The sequence below is a fragment of the Boleophthalmus pectinirostris genome, unplaced genomic scaffold (assembly GCF_026225935.1).
Source record: "Boleophthalmus pectinirostris isolate CB_2022bp ecotype Guang Dong unplaced genomic scaffold, ASM2622593v1 HiC_scaffold_14, whole genome shotgun sequence".
Taxonomy (NCBI): Eukaryota; Metazoa; Chordata; class Actinopteri; order Gobiiformes; family Gobiidae; genus Boleophthalmus; species Boleophthalmus pectinirostris.
The window spans coordinates 1,521,290-1,543,569 of NW_026571047.1; the positions used below are offsets into that span (position 1 = coordinate 1,521,290).

The following is a 22,280-nucleotide window of genomic DNA, read 5'->3' on the forward strand; positions in this document are numbered from 1 at the left end:
ACACAACCAAAGCATTAAATAAAATGGATTATTAAGTCTCTGTAACAAAATTGTCCTTAAAAGTTATTTTAGTCTCTGACTTACATTGGAATATTGTGTCTCGTGCTGCTGCTGGTTCGGTTTCGGGATTTCGGGTTCTCCCGGGCGCGAGGCTAGTTCTGTCGCTTTGGGTTTGTGTCGGCTGTTTGGGTTTGAGACATTTCTTCTCGTCCTTTTCGTGCTCACTGCATTTGACGCATGTGGCTGTTGAGACGTATCCTGCTCACCAATGTGTTTCAAATCGATTTGATGTGCTTTAGTAAAAAAAAAAAAAAAAAAAAAAAGTGCATTTATCTTCCATTTATTGAAGATGAATAAACATAAAACAGTGGTTTTATTTTAGTGCACGTGTCTGACTACAGTAGAAGAACACATCACACTGTTGCACTGGTTGATTGATCCACAGCTTCTACAGCTCCACATGTGCTTGTACAAAGAGACGTGCGCAGTTTAAAGGCTCTAAATGATCACAGCAACTAAATCACAACTGTGAAGAAGAAAAAAAAGTGACAATGAAATACTTCTATTTTAATCCTCACAACAGTGAATATGTCAAGTGTGTTACATAAACATGTTTCCTTCCTTTACACAAGCAACAAAACTGTAGTATTGCCACAAAATCATTTACCCTATTTTCTGGGCTATAGGCGAGTTTCATTGTTGACAAAAGCGCGCGTTGCATGCTGGGAATTATTTTGGTCGGTGGCAAGAAACACTAATTCAACATGACGGACGGAGCGAGAAAACACGTAAAGGGTATTGATCCCGGTTATTTATCCACACTAACGGCAGAGGACCCAAGACCATTTGACCAGAAATTGGTCATAAGCATCAATGGAGCCAAATCACCCTTTTCAACCCCGACAAAAGGTGAACCAAACCAAATTTCTGGTCGGAATCACCAACTACCTGGACAAATATTCACTTGGGCGATATCCACAATGACTTGGTGGAAACTCCTGGGCCATTCACAGCAGAAAAGATGAAAACCTCCAAGAGTCTCGATGTGTTGTTGAACTTGTTGGAGTCAACGGTTTGTTAGGATCTTCTACATTTGCTCTGCAAATGTTTGAAAGTCGTTTAATTCACCGTTAGTGGTTCTTTTCACTCAGAATACGAAAAAGACATTTTCCTTCTTCCGTGCTTCTATTTGTGCATCCGATAATGCAGCAGGAATTTACCATTATCGGGGAGAAATACGCGAAGTTACGCACTGTGTTTGACGCTACCGTGTTTCTTGCCTCTGACCAAAATATTTCCCAGCATGCAACATGGTCTTTTAATAACAATGACGTCAGCTGAAACTCGCCTATTAGTCATTAAATGGTCTATTTTTGAACTTTTTTCACAAATAAACTGCACCGGACTTTAAAGGAAACACAACAGTGTGAGTGGTTTTGTTTGTTTGTTCATTCACGGTGACTCTGGGCTTTGTTCAGTTGTGGCGTGTAGGGAGGGTGCTGTCTGTCGCTGGATTGTCGGCGTGTTCGCAGTGACTCAGTTGTTCAGTTGTGTCTAGAAACGGCACATTGCTCTCGCTTTTTCAGTTCGTTCCTCCGTTCCTCGTCGGCGTGGAGTGATGAGTGTGTGTGTGGGTGTGTTTGGCTGTGCTGGTCTCTGTCTGCTCTGTGTGTGTTTGTGTGTTCTGTGGGTGTTGTGGCTTTGTAGTTTACTGAAGTCGTGCTGGGACACTCGAGTGGATTCGTGTATAGGGCGCTCTGGATTGTGGGACACACAGTTTTTGATGGGGTTAGAGTCTTGTGCGTCTAATAGCCCAGAAAATTCTGTAGTAAAATATATTTTAAAAAATCATCCTGGTGATATATTGATACAGCAGCCTGTGATATTTATACTGTGTCATCAAATTAAACAATGTGATATTTGATATGTTGATATTTTTGACAGTCCTGGTTCAGAGTGTGATTACAGAACACCTGTCTCCACATTTGCCCTTTACATGTGCATGTTACTGTCATTTTGTCATGTTGGCCGCACTGGAATAGGCCAGAGGATCATGTTCTTTATTGGCTGATGCACAATACTTGGTCGTAGTACATCAGGCAGCTGTCAGGAGGAAGCCTGTGCTCCTCAAACTGCATATCCAACCAGCTTTAAATAATTGAACACATGGGCTACAGCATTGATGAGAAAACCCTGTACCACTAAAGACACGCTGCTCTTCTGAAATACAACCACACTCCATATTTGAAATACACTGGGCTCACCCAAAGAGCCAATCAGGAGCGAGGTTGCTGAAAGCATTCGCCTCTTCCCTTGGTAACGTTGTGCAAAAGCTGTCAAATCTGCTCTTAATAATGTTCGTATCTTGATTTAGGGGTAAAATAAAAACCAGGATCACTTCAAGCAGGTTACCCATATGGAAAAGGTTTAGACAAATCATACACCATTTTAACATGTTTCATATGAATCCTAAAAGATTTGTATATGACAGTGAAAACACTTACAAGATCTTTGGTAAATATGTGCAGCATGAAACATATAAAACTTTGTAACCTGCAAGAGCTGAATATAACACTGACCCCACACACAATCTCCTCACAAGTGTTGGACAAAGTTCATTTATTTCATAGAAAAACAAGTGAAATGATGATTGTTTCCTTAAACTTGATTGCTGTGTTGTGTGTGTGTGAGAAAGAAAATTATCATAGTGTGTGTCTGTGTGTGTGTGTTTGTGTGTGTGTATGTGTGTGTGTGTGTGTGTGTGTGTGTGTTTGTGTGTGGGGGTGCATGTGGGTCTGTGTTTTTGTGTGTATGTGTGTGTGTGTGTGTGTTGGGCAGCATGGGGGTAAACACAGTAAAGCAAATTTTGCATTTCAACCTTAAAACATCTTCCACTGACATCACAGTGAACATACATCAGGCTGTAAAAATATTTTTAGTCTACAAAATCCTAATTATATATATAGTCTATATTGACTTGTAATATTCCAAAAAGCAGCTGTACACTTATGTTTTTCTCACCTGCCTCAACTGACAAGACGTCATGTCAGTTACAAACACCAAGGTACTTGTAATTGTCAATATCTGCTATTGTTCCCTCTGGAGTCAGTAGTCAGTTTGCTCAGTTGGTAAGTCACTGGACTTCCACATGGTAGATCTGGGTTCAAATCTCATTGTTTCTTCCAGAACATATAATTAAAGAATACAAACATTACATGGAACATACAAAGAAAATGTAGTTGATCATGCACATTACCTGTAAATGTCATGCAAAATGTTCACTTTATCTTTACTAGTTTTTCATAATATAGTTGTATAAGAAAAATGTAAAAGGGGAAACACTTTCAGGAGTAAACCACACATGACACATATTAACCTTATATAAAGATTTACTACAGAGACAGTGGTCAGTTCTTATATTTTTTTTCCTGTTTTTTCCATATGGTTAATATAGGGTGATCCAATGTCCCTATTTACCCAAGACAGTCCCAGTTTTGAGCCTGTGTCCCCTGTCCCACTGATTTGTCCCAGTTTTATATGAGAAATGTGTCAGGTTTTCCGTATTTTTGACCAATCTGATCCTGCCAACAGTAAAAAGAAACATACATTGTCATTTGTTTAGGTAAAATGCTTAAAAATGACAAAAATGTGACTATATTGACTCACATTAGTGCCGAGTGCAGAACAGTTTTCCTTAATTACACACTTGTTTCATGATTTTATTATTACCAACCACCACAAACCAGGAATGTCCCGGTTTTGTTTTTTTTTTATTTTGAAAATCTGGTCACCCTAGATTAATACGAACATCTGAGGTGGAAGTGATGGCCATTTTACAAGCCATACACTTTTCTTTCATCATGTTTTAGCACGGTTCTGGTGGATAATCCTAATTGATACTTTGCGATCACATCACACTGGGGGTGTTCTGCCTGTATGCGCATGACGGAATGTTCAGCAGTTACCATGGTGTCACAATGCACACATTAGTAACAAGCCCAATCAGAGATATCAACCTGGTCCCATGAGGCGTCGGTGGGTCAGTTCATCACCACAGAAGCAGTTTATGAGGAGCTCAGCCCATATGACATGATCATTATATCCACAATGTAATGTGTGTATGTGTACAGGCCCATGAACATTAGTGTGATGTTGGTCACACATGAGAATGTCTGTGTTTACTTGTGTGGAACCAAAATGTCATTGTTCATGAGTTGTGTAGATGTTAGTTGTGTGACTGTAGATCAGTGTGTTGTGTATCACCAAAACAAGAAATGGAAATTATTTTGGTTCCAATTAGAATTTTAACAGCTACACTGAAAGAGAAAGAACTGTTATAATTAGTGAAAAACTATGAATATTTGACTATACAAATGCATAGAATTATAAATAGATAATAATTTTTCTGAGATTTTGAGACACTCCTGTTGCTCGAGCTCCATCCTTTGCGAAGTTATAACCAAAAACACATATTTGACCTTGGTTATATTGGCCTTCAAGTGACCTTTCAACCTGTACCATCCAGTGTGCCCCGGTTATGTGTGTGCCAACTTGTGTGATGATTGGGTGAATAGTTTAGGCTGCAGCTGGTTCAGAAATTGTTGAAATTGCCCAAGTCCTTTATAATGGTGTGACCTTCAATTGACCCGTGTGACCTCAAATGACCTCGGATCATCACCAAACTTTTTTTTTGCCGCATTGGGCACGGGGGCGTGACCCACGTACCAAGTTTGGTGACAATTGGTCCATAAATGTCGGAATTATCGCAGGTGGACACACACACACACACACACACACAGGGTGAATACAAAACCTGGTCAACCCTTCAGGGACCAGGTAATAATCATAGATATTGACCTGTAGATCTAATTGACTGCAGCTGTCTGTTGGAACGAATGTGTCAACAAAGCTGCCGTCTTGGTCCAGGGTAACGCCGCTCTAAATGAATGAACATCAATCAGGCATGAGGCGATTTACATAATTAAAGTAGCCTACCTGGCTAAATGGGCAAGTTTGATTTTTTTAGTTTGTTACAAATGTCAGATGTGTATTTATAACCAAGCTGCTAATGAAGTGATAAAGGAGAGGTTTTTGTTAACACAGCCAACGATTACGTTCAGAATGTCATAATGTTATTTTTCACATTCTTCCATTTGAAACAAACACAAACTGCTCCTACTACAGACACAACACTGTAAATACAAGAACACGAACACAATACAGAAACCACTAAACAGGCCAGCAACGTTCATTTAACACATTTATTATATAATACATGATATTATTATTATTATTATTATTATTATTATTAGTAGTAGTAGTAGTAGTAGTAGTAGTAATAGTAATAGTAGTAGTAGTAGTAGTACTAATAGTAATAGTAATAGTAGTAGTTGTAGTAGTAGTAGTAGTAGTACTAATAATAGTAGTAATAGTAGTAGTTGTAGTAGTAGAAGTAGTAGTAGTAGTAGTAGTAATAATAGTAGTAGTAGTAGTTGTAGTAGTAGAAGTAGTAGTAGTAGTAGTAGTAGTAATAGTAATAGTAGTAGTAGTAGTAGTAGTAGTAGTAGTAGTAGTAGTAGTAGTAGTAGTAGTAGTAGTAGTAGTAGTAGTAGTAGTAGTAGTAGTAGTAGTAGTAGTAGTAGTAGTAGTAGTAGTAGTAGTAGTAGTAGTAGTAGTAGTAGTAGTAGTAGTAGTAGTAGTAGTAGTAGTAGTAGTAATAGTAGTAGTAGTAATAGTAGTAGTAGTAGTAGTAGTAGTAGTAGTAGTAGTAGTAGTAGTAGTAGTAGTAGTAGTAGTAGTAGTAGTAGTAGTAATAGTAGTAGTAGTAGTAGTAGTAGTAGTAGTAGTAGTAGTATAGTAGTAATAGTAGCAGTAGTAGTAGTAGTAGTAGTAGTAGTAATAGTAATAGTAGTAGTAGTAATAGTAGTAATAGTAGCAGTAGTAGTAGTAGTAGTAATAGTAATAGTAGTAGTAGTAGTAATAGTAGTAATAGTAGCAGTAGTAGTAGTAGTAGTAGTAATAGTAGTAGTAGTAGTTGTAGTAGTAGAAGTAGTAGTAGTAGTAGTAATAGTAATAGTAATAGTAGTAGTAGTAGTAGTAGTAGTAGTAGTAGTAGTAGTAGTAGTAGTAGTAGTAGTAGTAGTAGTAGTAGTAGTAATAGTAGTAGTAGTAGTAGTAGTAGTAGTAGTAGTAATAGTAGTAGTCGTAGTAATAGTAATAGTAGTAATAGTAGTAGTAGTAGTAGTAGTAATAGTAATAGTAGTAGTAGTAGTAGTAATAGTAGTAGTAGTAGTAATAGTAGCAGCAGTAGTAGTAGTAGTAGTAGTAGTAGTAATAGTAGTAGTAGTAGTAGTAGTAGTAGTAGTAATAGTAGTAGTAGTAGTAGTAGTAGTAGTAGTAGTATAAATTTTCTAGGCAATACAAATATTTTTCACATTTAATATCAAAGATGAACATTCACTTTCCTGTAATCGACCATTTACTGGTGTAAGAACTTCAAACTGATGTGATTCCAGATGTGAGGACAGAAGCTGCTGTAGAAGTTTGAGAAAAGAACACTGACAATGAAGTAACTACTGTAAACAATCTACACAAGCTGTCTGCTTCTATAAGTTTGGAAAAAGAACACTGACAATAAAATGACTACACAATATATTCAGAAGTTATGAACTGCTTGTATAAGTTTGGAAAAAGAATTACAGACAACGTACTAACTGCACAATATATCGTTGCTGTCCGATGAAAACCACTATGTCCATTTGTTCTGATTTGTTGTGATTTGTTCTGATTTGCAGTTTTTGTGACAAGTGTAGTGTCTGGGTTTGTTTCTGTACTGTAGAGTTGAGTATGGGGTTGGGGGGGGGTCTGTGTCTAGTATTAATATTCTTGTAACAACATGATCTCACACAGATACTTCCTCAAACTGCTGTGCTGTTCTTTTAGAGTTTACTCTCCACATGCTGCTGCCTCAACTTGGAAAAACAAGACACAATATGTGAAATTAAATTGTAGAAAATCAGAGCAAAAGTCCAGCATCTCCGCTCGCAGATACTGTGAAAAAGCACAGTCCTGTACCAAGATGGAGGTGGTATTAACACACGCCCAGAGCCTGAACGCGACATCTAACATTCTATATCTATGAGCAATAATTACCTGGTCCCTGAAGGGTTGACCAGGTTTTGTATTCACCATCTGTGTGTGTGTGTCTGTCCACCCACGATAATTCCGCCATTTATGGACCAATTGTCACCAAACTTGGTACGTGGGTCAAGCCTCCATGTCCAATGTCGCAAAAAGAAGTTTGGTGAGGATCCAAGGTCATTTGAGGTCACACAGGTCAATTGAAAGGTCACAGCATTATAAAGGATCGGCAATTTCGGCTATTTCTGAACCATCTGTGGCCTAAAATATTACACAAGTTGGCACACACATAACCGGGGCACACTGGATGTTCCAGGTTGAAACCGGTCAAGGTCACTTGAAGGTCAAGATAACCAAGGTTAAATATGTGTTTTTGGTCATAACTCTGCGAAGGATCGAACTCGAGCAACAGGAGTGTCTCAAAATCTCAGAAAAATTATTATTATGTATTTATAATTCTATGCATTTGTATTAGGGGTGTGCAAAAATATTGAAATATCAATATATCGTATTGCTTAATGTGATGATACAGTATCGATATAGTGGGCTGCTGTATCGATATATCACCAAGAGTACTTTTTGGTATATTTTACTAAATTATTTTGTTACAGAGCTACAGTTTTCTTGCTTGTTTAGAGGAAGGAAACTTTTTTATGCGACACATTTGTCATTTTCACTGTTTTGATGAATAAAATATTTGTGTTTCATATGAACTTTGCACAAAAATTGGTTTAACTTTTATTTATCGCAGACATGATTTAGTCTTTATTTTTATTGAACTGTATTGAATCGATTTGAAATATATCATACTGAATTGAAAGCTCACTGTATCGAGATATGTATCATATCGTGGCCTATGTATCGAGGTTTGTATCGTATCGGCAACTTCATAATGATACCCAGCCCTAATTTGTAGAGTCAAATATTCATAGTTTTCCAGATGATCACTAATTATAACAGTTCTTTCTCTTTCAGTGTAGCCGTTAAAATTCTAATTGGAACCAAAATCATTTCCATTTGTTGTTTTTCTGGTGATACACAAACACTGATCTACAGTCACACAACTAACATACACACAACTCATGAACAATGGCAAGGCAAGGCAAGTTTATTTGTATAGCACAATTCGTACACAAAGTAATTCAAAGTGCTTTACAGAATAAGAAATACATTAAAATCATAATAAAAACAAATCAAAACATAAATAATCATGAAAATGTCAATGACATTTTGGTTCCACACAAGTAAACACAGACATTCTCATGTGTGACCAACATCACACTAATGTTCATGGGCCTGTACACATACACACATTACATTGTGGATATAATGATCATGTCATATGGGCTGAGCTCCTCATAAACTGCTTCTGTGGTGATGAACTGACCCACCGACGCCTCATGGGACCAGGTTGATATCTCTGATTGGGCTTGTTACTAAACAGTTTTTAAAAAGTCTGAAAGCTCAATAAAAAAATACAAAGTGGATTAAAACATCGCATTTTCAGGAGCCTGTGATCAGTCAGAGTTTGTGGTCTTGTTTAGGAGTTAGATTTACAACAAAAAGGTCAAACTTGTGAGTGTAATGTTATTTGAGAGGAACTTGTTGAACAGCATAAATCAGATGACCTGTTGTAGTTCCAGTTAAATCAGCTCTTTAAAAAAAAAACCCCATCAAGTTAAAGGTTGTATAGAGGATTTTCCAAGGAATGAGAAATCCAGTGACGGTTTGTCGTTTTTCAAATGTTGCGCATGCGTGACCCCCCCCCACACACAGCTCCCTACGGAGAAACGCCTCCCCCCGCCTCCTCCTTACGCCAGAAACTACAAAACAAGTTTCTAGAAAACAAGTTCTCATCGCTGCACATGACTTGTAAACAACTAACTACAGTGTTGGTTAGGCAAGGTGGAGAAGTGAGGAGCGGGGGGAGGGGGTGCACGGAGATTACGTGCACGTAGAAGAAGTGAGGAGCAGCGGGAAGAACGAAACGGGAAGCGGGGAGAGGAGAGGGGAGCGGTGCAGAGAAGGGTGCGCGGAGATGCCTTGCGAATGAACTAGCTACAACAAGTAAGCGGACTCTTTCTTTGCATTGAAAATTGCGTTTTCAGACATAGGATATCGCATTTGTGTCCTGAAAAACGTTTGTCTAGCTCTTGGAAATAAAGTATGTTTTTATAATAAGCAGAAGTTTCCTGTCCAGAAGTAATTTGGCGACCAGTGCGTCAGTCTTTAGACCCTGCGTCTGCTTCAGTCGCGCCATCGCTGGAATGAATCTCCAAGAATCACCTTAGTTTGACTTCGCTGCTTTTCCCCTTGTCTTCTTCTTTCAGCGACCTCAAAAACGGACTTTCTTTTGCGGCGAACTGCTCCTGGATTCTTGTCGCCATTGCAACAAACTTTGTGCTAAGTGCGAGGAAGATACAGGTCAAAAAATCCGCTAAGAACTGTTGTGTTGGTGGAGTAAACAGCGTCTGTGCATCTTGTGTCTGTGGACTGCGTGACAGTCGTACGTAAACCACGTAACGACAGCGCGCAGGCAGGTCAGTTACACTAGAAACGTAGGGAGTTTGATTGACAGCCTATCAGCTCACAGATAACGAGGCAGTGTCGTTATCTATTGGCAAATGTTTAGCCCCACCACGTCCAGAGTTGATGAATTTTTATTCTCTTTTTTTTGGTCATCATAATTACAAGGCTACTGCACCTCTATAATGCTGTCATTGACAATTTGAAACAAAAAAAATCCTCCATACAACCTTTAAAGTCAGATGTACTTCTAAGTAGTAGAGCCTCAGAAAGAGCAGTGCCTCCACTCATCCCCACACCCCCGGGGAATGTTAATACATCAGCTGTCAAGTAGAAACGATGTGGATAATGCATCATATAATTAGCATTACATGATCAGTATTAATGTGTGTCGTGACCCCGGCTGAACTCCCGTCGAGGCCTCATTAGCTCACACTCGGATGGATTGTGACAGTACGAGTGAAATGAGGCAGATCAGGTGTTTTTCTGCTCCCTGCTCCCTCGGGCTGCACCTGCATGTGTGAGGAACAATGGGCGTGCTGTCTGTGAACTTAAATCAGCTCCGTTATAATGAACCATCTCCGTCTCTGACACAAAAACAGTATGTGTGAGAGCATGTTTAAGAAAGCTGTCGCCAGGAGCAGGTTTGTGTCCCCACTTCACCTGCAGCTAATGAGCCCCGCCGCAGTTAGACGACGAAGAGCTGCTAATGAAGACGTCTCTTTGTAATGCGTTTGGGTTCATTTTTGCCACCAGTTTAGCTTTTTAATCACAGACTGACCAAAGAAGTGGACAAAGTGAGTGTGACGTCACCCGCAGTGTTTAACTCCACTCAAATGAAGCTTGTTAAGGCTGCCAGGGAAAGAAGCCAATTTGGAGCCATATTTGGAATTCTGACCTTGAGTATCGTAGCAACCAAAGAGCCAATCAGGAGTGAGGTTGTTGAAGGTAACGCTCATTCCCACCTGCGCCGCTGGTTTAGGGAGCACACGCTTCATAACGCTGTCAATCAAACCCGTTACTAAACCAAACAGGAGCGACCTCAGGCATGTCTTTATTTTGGAATAAAATAGAGAAATAAAAACCCTAGGGTCATGTCGAGTGGGTTAGTATGAACATTTAAAAAACAAAATGAGGAGTCTGACCATCACTTGCAGCAGAGACAAAGAGATGACTTGTTTGTTTTTTTTTCAGTAGAAAGTGAACTGGGGCCAGAGTCAAGTTTGTAAAATAATTCTGTTTAGTTTCAATCGAGAGTATGTTGACAACGAAAACAGATTCAGATTTATTCTTAATGAGAAATATATTGGACATGATGGACAAGTTGTTTAGATTATAATTAGTTGTTTTGGTTTAACCCTCTCCAGGCAGGCGTTGCAGATTTGCAACAGCTAAATGCCAATTACCTACTTACTCCACATCTATATTTTATGAGCTTTTTTAACTCAGGAGCCTTTTCTCCCATCCATGCTGATAAACGTGGACGATGCAGACTGTGCAAGAATGGCTCCACTCAAACGGCCTGCCAGAAGTGCAAAATACTTTTTTTTTTTTACAAAGGATAAAAAAGTCAGGATTGTGTATTACTACCCCATATTATAATTTTCCCCAAATATCAGATTTTTCCTGATACTAAAAATTAATGTGAGCCTGAGAGGGTTAAGACTGTTTTTACATTTGGCAAGGGCCTCACTGAAGCGCTGGAAAGTTGAGTTTCTTTGAGCAGCTGCAGCAAAAAGATGATTGACATGATTTGGCTTCCCTCCAGAAGCCATTATTGATTATTAATGTGGACAAATGACAGTTTACATCACATCAGTGCTAATAATTGTGGAAACACGTGGCTCTTGTTACTCAGATAGTGGCTTTAAAAAATTTGTAAGTAAAGAGGGATTTAATTATATATATATATATATATATATATATATATATATATATATATATATATATATATATATATATATATATATATATTGGTAAGTTTGTTGCGTTATGTTGCCTCCTGAAGGGAACATTTGCCACAAGACTGATTTCCCAGTCACAAACAGAATGAGCTTCACATGAGTGTCTCATTTGTGTTGCCAGTTTCAAAGCTGAAATCCAGTGTGTTTAAACCTAAAATGTTTCTCTCTGATCTGAACAGTCCCTCCCTAAACTCCAGCACCTGCAGCATCATGAGTCAGTGCTAGTGCAGCCTCTGCAGCTCAGGGAGGGACTTCTGGAGGTTCTAGCAGGTTAGGCCTGAGGCCGGAACATAAACTGAGAATGAGACACACTTCTCTGAGACCAATATGTGCAGGTGAAGGCTCTGGTGAAACAGGGTCACTTGTGATTGTAGTACAGTTTCAAACAGTAGTGTGGGATACAGATATTTCCATTAAATGTTAAAAAAAAGAAAGGTTTTAGAGGTTTTAGGTTGAAATGAGGCTACGTCGGCTACATCTTATTATAGAGCATTTTAGTCTCTAGAAAAATGTAATTGTTAGTTTGCACCATAGACTGTATATACTTTATATAAATGGACATATTTAACCCGTGCTGGCTACCCTCCATTTTCCAAATAATAAAGTTACTGGGCTTGTGGCTCCATCGACTCTGGCTCTAATTCACTTTGTATTTAAACATGTGTCTCCTCTCTCTGTAACTGCAGCTGTCCGACTCATCATTTTGGTCTTCAAATGTTCTTATAACCCACTCTACATGATCCTGGGGCTTTTATTCTGCTATTGTATCCATAAATTCCTATTTCTAATATGTAACTCGGCTCCAAGTTTACCCCTGTAACTGCTGACCTGTGGACTGGAGTTGAGCGCTGTGGGTGACGTCACACTCCCTCAGTCACTTCCTCACACAGACAGCATACACTTCCTTTACCTGAACAGAACACACTTCTGTAATAACCAGTGTGTCTTCTCTCAGGCATGCGTCCTCTGCACTACGCCGCCTGGCAGGGTAAAGCCGACTCTGTGCTCCTGCTCCTGCGCTCGGGCGCCTCAGTCAACTCCCCCTCCCTGGACGGACAGATCCCCTTACACCTGTCTGCACAGTACGGACACTACGAGGTGGTGGGTACCTACACACACACACACACACACACACCCCGGGCCCCGACGCTGAAACACACACACACCACGGGCCCCGGCGCTGAAACACACACACACCCCGGGTCCCGGCGCTGAAACACACATACACACACCCCGGGTCCCGGCGCTGACACAAACACACACTCCAGGCTCCAGCGCTGATACAAACACACACACACCTCGGGCCCCAGCGCTGACACAAACACACACACACACCCCGGACCCCAGCGCTGGCACAAACACACACACACACCCCGGACCCCAGCGCTGGCACAAACACACACACACCCCGGGCCCCAGCGCTGAAACACACACACACCACAGGGCCCGGCGCTGAAACAGACACACACCCCGGGTCCCGGCGCTGAAACACACACACACCTCGGGCCCCGGCACTAACACAAACACACACCCCAGGCTCCAGCGCTGATACACACACACACACACCCTGGGCCCCAGCGCTGACACAAACACACACACACCCCGGACCCCAGCGCTGGCAAAAACACACACACACCCCGGGCCCCAGCGCTGAAACACACACCCACACCCATACACCTCTGGGCCCCGGCACTGATAGACACACACCTCGGGCCCCAGTGCTGAAACACACACACCCCGGGCCCCAGCGCTGACACAAACACACACCCCGGGCCCCAGCCCTGGCACAAACACACACCCCGGGCCCCAGCCCTGGCACAAACACACACCCCAGGCCCCAGCCCTGGCACAAACACACACCCCAGGCCCCAGCGCTGGCACAAACACACACACCCCGGGCCTCAGTGCTGACGCACACACACACCCCGGACTCCAGCGCTGCCCCCAGGCCCCCGGCACTGATGCACACATACACCAGGCCCCAACACTGACACAAACACACACACCCCGGGCCCCAGCGCTGAAACACACACCTCTGTGCACCGCCTGGTATTGTCTGCTGTTAAATAGACACACATTCCCGTCCGTCGTCTCACTATTGGAATGTCTAATGGAGCCTCCTACAGCAGAGCGGATCATGTAACCAAATGCTCCACCGCAGAATGAGTCGCAGACACAATCTGTTGTCATTTGCAAACTGCAAAGTGTATCTGGTAATTTAAAGGTCCTATAATGTGCTAAATGTACCACTGAGTCTTTCGCCGTGCTATAAGTACGCAAGTCTTTATTTATATAACGCTTTTCACAGACATATGTCACAAAGACGCTTTACAGAGCTTGTTTTTTTTCATAGATTCATTATTCTTTTTTAATGTTATTACCTCCTCAAAAACAGAGCTGGAGTTGTGTTTTGTTTCATTCAAAGTTTGAGTAACACTTTATTATTAGTTTACCTACATCTCCAAAAATGAAAAAGCTGTATTCCACTTTGTGATATCATGAAGCAGTATTTTTAAGTGAACAGCTCCTTTTGCTCAGGAATGAAATCATTATTACCTAAAAAAAAACAACCTTGTGCATCAAATCATCTGCTTCACAATACAAATAGTCTGTGTCGTAATGTGCACCTCCGAAATGTTCTAACTCAGGGGTGTCAAACATACGGCCTGGGGGCCAGATCCGGCCCTCCAAGACCTTTAATCTGGCCCTTGGCTGATTTTCTACTAAAATATCTTAATTATATTTTCTGTTAAAATCTTGGTAATTTTCTGCGGTGTTTATCAGAGCAGCGTTTCCAGTGCCTCTGTACGTGGCCCCTCCCACCAGAGCAGCACAAATGAAGACTTGTCTCTTTCCAAACATTTTGACTGTTGACCGTGACGTAACAAAATGTCACAAATGTGAAAAGTGGAGCCGAGTGCAGGATTTTCCAAGAAAAATTGACTTATTCCTATTTACATACAAGTTCATTTTAAAACATTGTGTTGATCTAAAATTTTTCTTAAAGTTTCAGGTTGTTCATAATATTATAATATTTTGTAAAAGAAAGAGTTAATCAATTAAAAACGATTTCTGTAATAGATTTGTGTTTCCCTGCACAAATATTTGAACTTATTGTTATTTTTGGGGTTAATATGACATGAGTTTTCTGATCCGGCCCCTTTGGGATCAAAGTCGGTAGGATACGGCCCCCGGACCAAAATGAGTTTGACACTCCTGTTCTAACTACTCGTTGAAATGATGCAGACTGCAGAAAAAGTGACACAGATAATAAGGGCTGTGATTGGTCCTCTCTACCATCGCTCTTCCAGCATTTCCAGTACTCTGCTTTCCCACTTCATTTTGTAAACTCCTAGTGCTGTGGCGGTGAATTACTTTGTGGCCCACAGACCTCGACACAGATCCATAAATCAAGTGTGTTGAGTGTGTTGAGTTGACGCAAAATCATAATTCAACCTTTACTGTGAGCAAGGTCGCCTTTCCACAGATCTGACCTGTAACTTGTGTCTTCATAGGATCTTATTCTATATTTTAGACCTCTGCAGACATGAGGTGAAATGCATGAGACTCTTGTTTCAGCTTTGCATTCGTTGGCACAGTATGAACAGCTCTCAGGTATTGCATTATCAGAATATCAGTCATTAAACTTATCTATCTCCAGCCACACTAAGCCAATTTACAGGTCAGATCTGTAAATACTTTCTGGATTTTGTTAAGAAATACCTGAACATGGTATTGGCATTGAAATAAATAAACATTAAAATATATGTAAATAATCATTTTAAAAAATACAATACTTTATTTTGAGCAATTACAGCACATCCAAAAAATGCTCAGTAGTCATGTTCAGCACCAAACTGTGGACCATTCAAAACAAAGCAACCAGAAATGTTCAGCTGTGAACCTTTACACAAAACTGACCATTCTTGAGAACTTTAATTCACGTTATACTGTTACCTCCTCAGAAACAGACCCGGAGTTGTGTTTTGTTTTATTCACACATTTGAGTAACTCTCTATTATTAGTTTGTCTACATCTCCAAAGCTCCAGATGCTCTGTTCCACCTTGTGATGTCATGTAGTTGTAGTTTTCAAGTTTAGTTCAGTAGAGATTGACAATTCCAGAGCTGGAACTATCCAAATGATTCTAGTGAAGGTGTTTAAAAACAACTCCAGATATGTTCGTGATGAGGAAAGAGCGTTCTAACAGATCAGAAAACTGTGTAAAATGGGCCCTTTACACTTGGAGCCCACAGTGAGGATAATAGTGATAATAGTGGTGAGTCTAAATGCAGGCCAGGCCACCCCAGGGCTCTCCTGTTCCTCTGTGTGTTCAAAGACTGCACCCAGTAGCGTCGCTGTGTTCTAGATGACAGGAGGGATCACTTACACTGGGCTTTCTCTTTTTCAGTCGGAGATGTTACTGCAGCACCAGTCCAACCCGTGTCTGCGCAACAAGGCCAAGAAGACCCCTCTGGACCTCGCCTGTGAATTTGGACGATTAAAGGTAAAACAGTCGATAAATACATGAATAAAATGGGCCTCATTCATGAATCTTGGTAACACTTTATAATAACTACACCTTATTTAGCCTTAATAAAGCATGAATAAAGACTTAATTAATAATGATTCACGCTTTGTAAATGTTTAATAAAGGATAATTAGTCTTCACTTTAGAAAAGCTCTCAAAAAGACTTAACTAACAGATAACAGCTGCCTGAATGATCATTGCATTACATTATTAGTAAATCATTCTCTCATATCTTACTAATCATTAATAAATGCTCAAATGGTTAGTTCATGAGTAATTAAGTATGAAATAATTATGAGTAACTATTTACAGCACAAGCAAATTAAGTGCAAGTGCTAATTCAGGTAGTAGTTAAGTAGTTACTAAGCGTGAATCATTATTAATTAAGTCTTTGTTCATGCTTTATTAAGGCTAAATAAGGTGTAGTTATTATAAAGTGTTACCTGAATCTTTTCTTTAAAAATGTTCGTAATTTCCACTTTAAGAAAATGCTGAGAGAACTCCGCCAGATTCACAAAACATTCTTCCACAGAGAAATTCGTTCTTAAGTAACAGTTGGGCCTAATTCACCAACATCCCGATCCAAACACCTCCACACTCATTTACATGTTTGTTGAGTCCAGCGCGGTGACCAGGCGCTGGGCTGTGTCAGAGGCCCATATGGAGACACTGTGACAGGGACAGACTGAGGCTCACTGCAGCCTGGAGAAAAACACCTCAGAAATGTTATTGGATCACACAGTAATATCTTTATTAGGGGTGTCAAATTATTGCGTTAATTGCCATTAATTAATTACAGTCATATTTAGCGAGTTATGTTTTTTAATCACGTTAATCTCATTTTTAATCTCTAACTTTACTGTTTCTGTTTGTGAGTTGCCTTATTATAAAATCTGTTTTTATGTGTTGTTAGGACACAGTCGCACTGTGCAGTCCTGCTCCACTCGCTCCCGCAAAGAATTGTAGCCTAATTTTCATTCCCGTTCTCGCCGCATCTGTGATAAACCTGCACACGTCTGATCTGAAAACATCACGACACACAGAACAGACTCACGTTCAGCATCAACATCCCTCTGTCACAGAAAGAACACTCATATTCTACTGAGTTGTGTCCTTTACTCTAACAAAAGCTGAACCGCATCAGTGCACAAGAGCATTTTTTTTTTTTTTTTCTCTCCGCTTAGTTTATGCAATTTAGCCATGCGGTTTTAAGTTTCGTTTCTGTGAGACACATTCTAATGTCAAACGGGCTGATGTGGATCTGTAGTGGTGATGTTTATATGTAGTAAAGTTGAGTTTATTTATGCAGATTAGTAATAGTAATAATGATGATACTTATGTAAAAACGTTAATGATAGTATGAAAATAATGTAATGTTTAGGTGAGATTAAAAAAGAGATTAATTAGATTATTTAATTACAGATCATAATTAATTAATCTCTAAATTTTTTTTATCGCCTGACAGCACTAATCTTTATAGGAAATAATTCAAGAAAATATTTAACTTACAATCATGGAGATATTTGAATTTTGAGTTGCATTATCAGAGTAATAATACTCTAAAACAGTACAATGTTTTGTTCTTATGAGTGCTCTGGACTCCTTGTAGAACATTCAGAACATTTTCAGTTAAGAAAAAGTTTTGTGAATGCCAAAAATCTTTGTAAGAAGACCGTAAGTACAAATTTGTTTATAAGAATGTTTCATGAATGAGGCCCATTGTGCCCTGAACCAAAGCAAAAATAAATCTGTGTTATTAATGAAAACTGTAAGTATTATTCAAAATCAACGTTTTGGAGCTTTCTACCATGCTGTAATGTTGTTCCTGAAGAGGTTTTATATGTTGTCCATATATGTTTGAGTAATTTAGTGATCTCTATTCAAACCCTCCTTACATTTAGCAGTAAGATTCTGTGCAATTTTATGCAGGTCACCCAGGCTCCCACACGACAATTCTCCATAAATATACAAAAATATGACACAAAACTGTACATGACAACTTGACAAACCTGATGTGATGTGCACTAGTTTCTTTAGTGGTCGCACACTGATTGTACTGTGATAGTGCTCTGAAGGGGGAGTGATTTAATGCAAGGAGCAAAGGGAGGATGCATAAACATGTTAATACATTTTTGGTGAATATAAAATTTCAAAACAATAAAACGTAACATGATGTAAATATGTTATGTGTTCCAGCAGGGGTCTACAACCGTTTTCTTCTGGTGAGCTACAAGTTTTAGCGATCACAAGAAATTGAGCTTTAGATGATGTACATTTAGATGCCTACAAAACATAAACATGATCCATTTAATACTGCACAAAGTCAGGTATCAAAATGACACATGTACAATGGTAAAAGGCACTTAAGTCATCAAATTTTACTTATTCAGCACAACACGTGTAATTCAGAAATCTCTTGGCGAGCTGCTTCAAATGGCTACAGTTTGAGGACCCCTGTGTTACAGTTCCCCTCCCACACATGTGTAATACCCCCTGTGTGTAAGGGTCAGTGATCAGCTTGAGTGTTTTTAATGGACACGTCTACAACAAATCCTCTGTTTATAAAAGCAGGTGGTTTGGAGCAGATGGAAGACTTTAGAGGAGGAAATTAGAGTCTTATTTTTGGGGTGAAACTGAATTGATTAAAAGTCTGTATTGTTTAAATTCAGGAAATGAATTTGATAGCCCTTTGTAATAGTTTTTTTTTTTTTGTTTCTTTGTGTTAAGACTAAATAAAATGTCCTATTTTTTTATTTTTATCTGACTGCATATTATTGGGTTTAGAAACATGTCGCTTGCCAAGGTCAAATCTTGAACAAGTCCAGCCTGATATCTCTATATGTTTTATACAGTCTGGTCACCGTGCTCTCTGTTGTGTCTCGAGACAGAAAATGCTAAATAATCATCCATGTTATAATTCAATTCTAAATACTGTAAGTCCACACGCTCCAACCAAACACAGAGCCAAAAGAATTCAAAAGCATATGTAGTGTATTAGTACCAGAGCCTGGTGTATCATTTGACACCAGTGTACGGGCGCAGACAGCAGATGACAGTGAACATTACACAGCTTGGGCACACAGCAGGGCTCATGTGCACACGTTACCTACTCAAACAGGCACTGATGTGGGCTGTGTTCAGCGCTGCAGTGTCCCAAACCCTCACTGGGCTGGAAGAAACGAGAGTCAGCTGAGGCATAACTAAAGGTTTAGAACTGAGCTGGAGGACAGATCAGGATTCTCTGCTACAAATTGTACTTTAAAGAAGACAGATTGTGTCTGCTGTGTGGTTATAATCGATGACACCCGTGGGGTTTCATGTCATTGGTCCAACAGTCCATTAGTCCTGGTTTAGTCCTGGTTTAGTCCTGTTTAGGTTAGGTTTTTATTCATACCTGCAGGTAAATTTTTTTTGCAGATTTGAGAGGCTGGTCCCACATTTCATATTTTATTCATCCACATTATGTACAGTAAACACATATAAAACACAATTACAGAATAAAGTGTTACAGAGCTCCAGTGCAGAACAGTTTGTTCCATAAACAATTAGTTCAATTTATCCATCACACTTGGCTAAAATCACAATAAAATAAAAATGTAATATTAATTCATATTATTAAATCTCAGTTAAAATAAACGATTCATAAAACACATAATTCAGTTCAGTCCTGGTCCAGTTCTGGTCCAGTCCTGGTCCAGTTCTGGTTTAGTCCTGGTCCAGTCCTGGTTTAGTCCTGGTTTAGTCCAGGCGTAGTGTCGGTGGTTGTGGCATGTATATATTTATAATCCACTAATAACATGCTGTAGATTTTCTTGTTCTGTTTGTGGCTTCTCGCCTCGTTGTGGCTCTAAACGAATGAGAATTCCACCAACACTCCGAATTTACAAATGGTTTATCCTCAGCACGTTCCAAGTGATCCATACATCTCTACTGTGTATGGTCGGAATATTGGGATCGGATCAATGGTTCTCTTTTTTCTCTCGGACTAATGGGATATTTACTCAATGGTCCATTTTCGGATTAATTAATTAATTAATTAAATTCATTTATCACTGCATTTATATAGCACCTTTCAAGATACCCAAAGCGCTTTACGCTTTACTCAGTGGTGGTAAACTACTGCTGTAGCCACAGCTGTCCTGAGGCAGACTGACAGAAGTGAGACTGCCAATCTGCACCATCGGCCCCTCCAACCACCACCATCACACACACACACACACACCACTTTCATACTAGGCAGTGTGGGTGAAATGTCTTGCCTAAGGACACAACAACAGTTTTTTTAAGACTGCCGCCTCCTGTGGATCCTGATTTTCCCAGTGTCTCCCATCCAAGTCCTGACCAGGCCCGGCTCTGCTGAGCTTCTGAGATCTGACGGGATCAGGCTTTGACAAGCCGGTATGACCACAAGTGGACTGTTGGACCAATGTGCTGACCCCACTCGTGCACTGAAAAAAAAAGGTCACTGGATTTGCGTAAAAAAGTTATAGAAAGCGGTTGCATGCAATAAAATGATGTTTAGGCTTTGAAACTTATTTTGATCCTCTCTACACATATTTTTCTCAGAACATGAATGTCACTTTTTCATGTTGATGAAATTTGATCAAATCATGCTGAATATACATATTTATCTTATGTTACCTTATTGTGAAATGTATAAATATGTATAATTTAATTTAATTGATCTAATTCTATAAAATAATACAAAAACAGTCTTTAGTTTTTCACAGTTCTGTTTTGTCTTAAACAGAATCAAACACACAGAGACACACAAGTACAGAGACACACAGTTTGGAGCTGGACAGTGTGAAGATTTATTCCAGTGAAGAAGCTCTGGTCTCTGTGGACACATGAATAACACAATTACATTCTGATGATCTACTCTGTTGTACATGTTTAAATACATTTAAAGTACCTATAATGGACTAGAACAGAATTACAAGAACATTAGAAGTGTATCTGCAGAAACAAAACTCACCGTGTGCTGCTTTTCTTCCTCTAAACGCAGTAACAGGAAGGGCATCTGGTATAAAGTCTCCTAGTGTCACATCACCCTGTAGAAACACGATAACTGTTTCAATAGGAAGTATATTTTGAAAAAAACTTTTTAAATCATTTTAGTTGAGTTACTTACTTTGTTCATCTGTGCTCTGTGGTTTGTTGGTTCTCAAACATCTTCCTTTTTTCTGAAACATCAGCTGTAACATTCATGAACTTCCCCACAGCTCCAGCAGAACCTGGACGTCACTCTGTGTTTGTAGACGACTCTGGAACAAACACAATCAGATCTGAGTACAACTGTCACACTCTTGTAGATGGACAGTCAAATATAATTTGTCTCATGGAAACAGTTCTTACATTAACTCTAATTTCAAATAAAACACCACAAACATGTTTTAACAATGACGACATTCTAGTCCAGAGAAGCACATAAAATCTTTTAAAAGTCTCACCTCCAGATCAGCTCTGATAATCCTCCTGCTCCACACTGTGTGTCTCTGCTCCTGGATCTGTCCTGTGTCCTGTTACATTTGAATTTTCCCTCCAAAAGTTTTGGGGAGGAGAATTCCAGAGGGAGGAGCCTCACCACAGATTATAACAAAGTCATGTTTCCTCAACCTGATTAAAACCTGCAGATCTAACATCGACCACAATCAAGTGACCTTTGTAAGATTTAAACATGCTGGACAGAGAAATGTAAAAAAGTCATGTTATTGTTGTCAAATTAGTTTTTGTAATTTGAGCAACCCCTCTCAGACCATTTTTTCAGTGTGGATCATTATGTTATAGTTTGGACATTTTAAATCACAATGTTCCAAACAAGTCCCAGTGGAGCCCAGTGGGAGCTGGCAACACCGTGAACATCATCACAACTAAATGGTAAATGGTCATATTTTTATACAGCACTGTTTCACCTTCAAGACTCACAGCGCTTTACAACAAGGAACCACTCACACATTCACACACCAGTGTACACACACACTGGGGGTGAGGTGGATTAAGTGTTTTGTCAAGGACACAACAACAGCATTAATGTGTGGGAGCTGGACTCATACCACCAACTTGTAGGTGAGTGGATCTGACCGCTCAACCTGTGATGTTTATGTCAGGAGCAGGATT

The 22,280-nt window shown here is 39.7% G+C and overlaps 1 protein-coding gene across 1 annotated transcript in view; it reads left to right on the top strand.

The window, feature by feature from the left end:
* LOC110154052 (caskin-2-like) overlaps positions 1-22,280 on the top strand; it is a 154,525-nt gene that overhangs the window by 81,454 nt on the left and 50,791 nt on the right. Inside the window, exons 5-6 of the mRNA XM_020917986.2 lie at positions 12,586-12,731; positions 16,041-16,136. Coding sequence (XP_020773645.2) covers positions 12,586-12,731; positions 16,041-16,136 — 242 coding nt within the window. The remainder of the gene's footprint in view (positions 1-12,585; positions 12,732-16,040; positions 16,137-22,280) is intronic.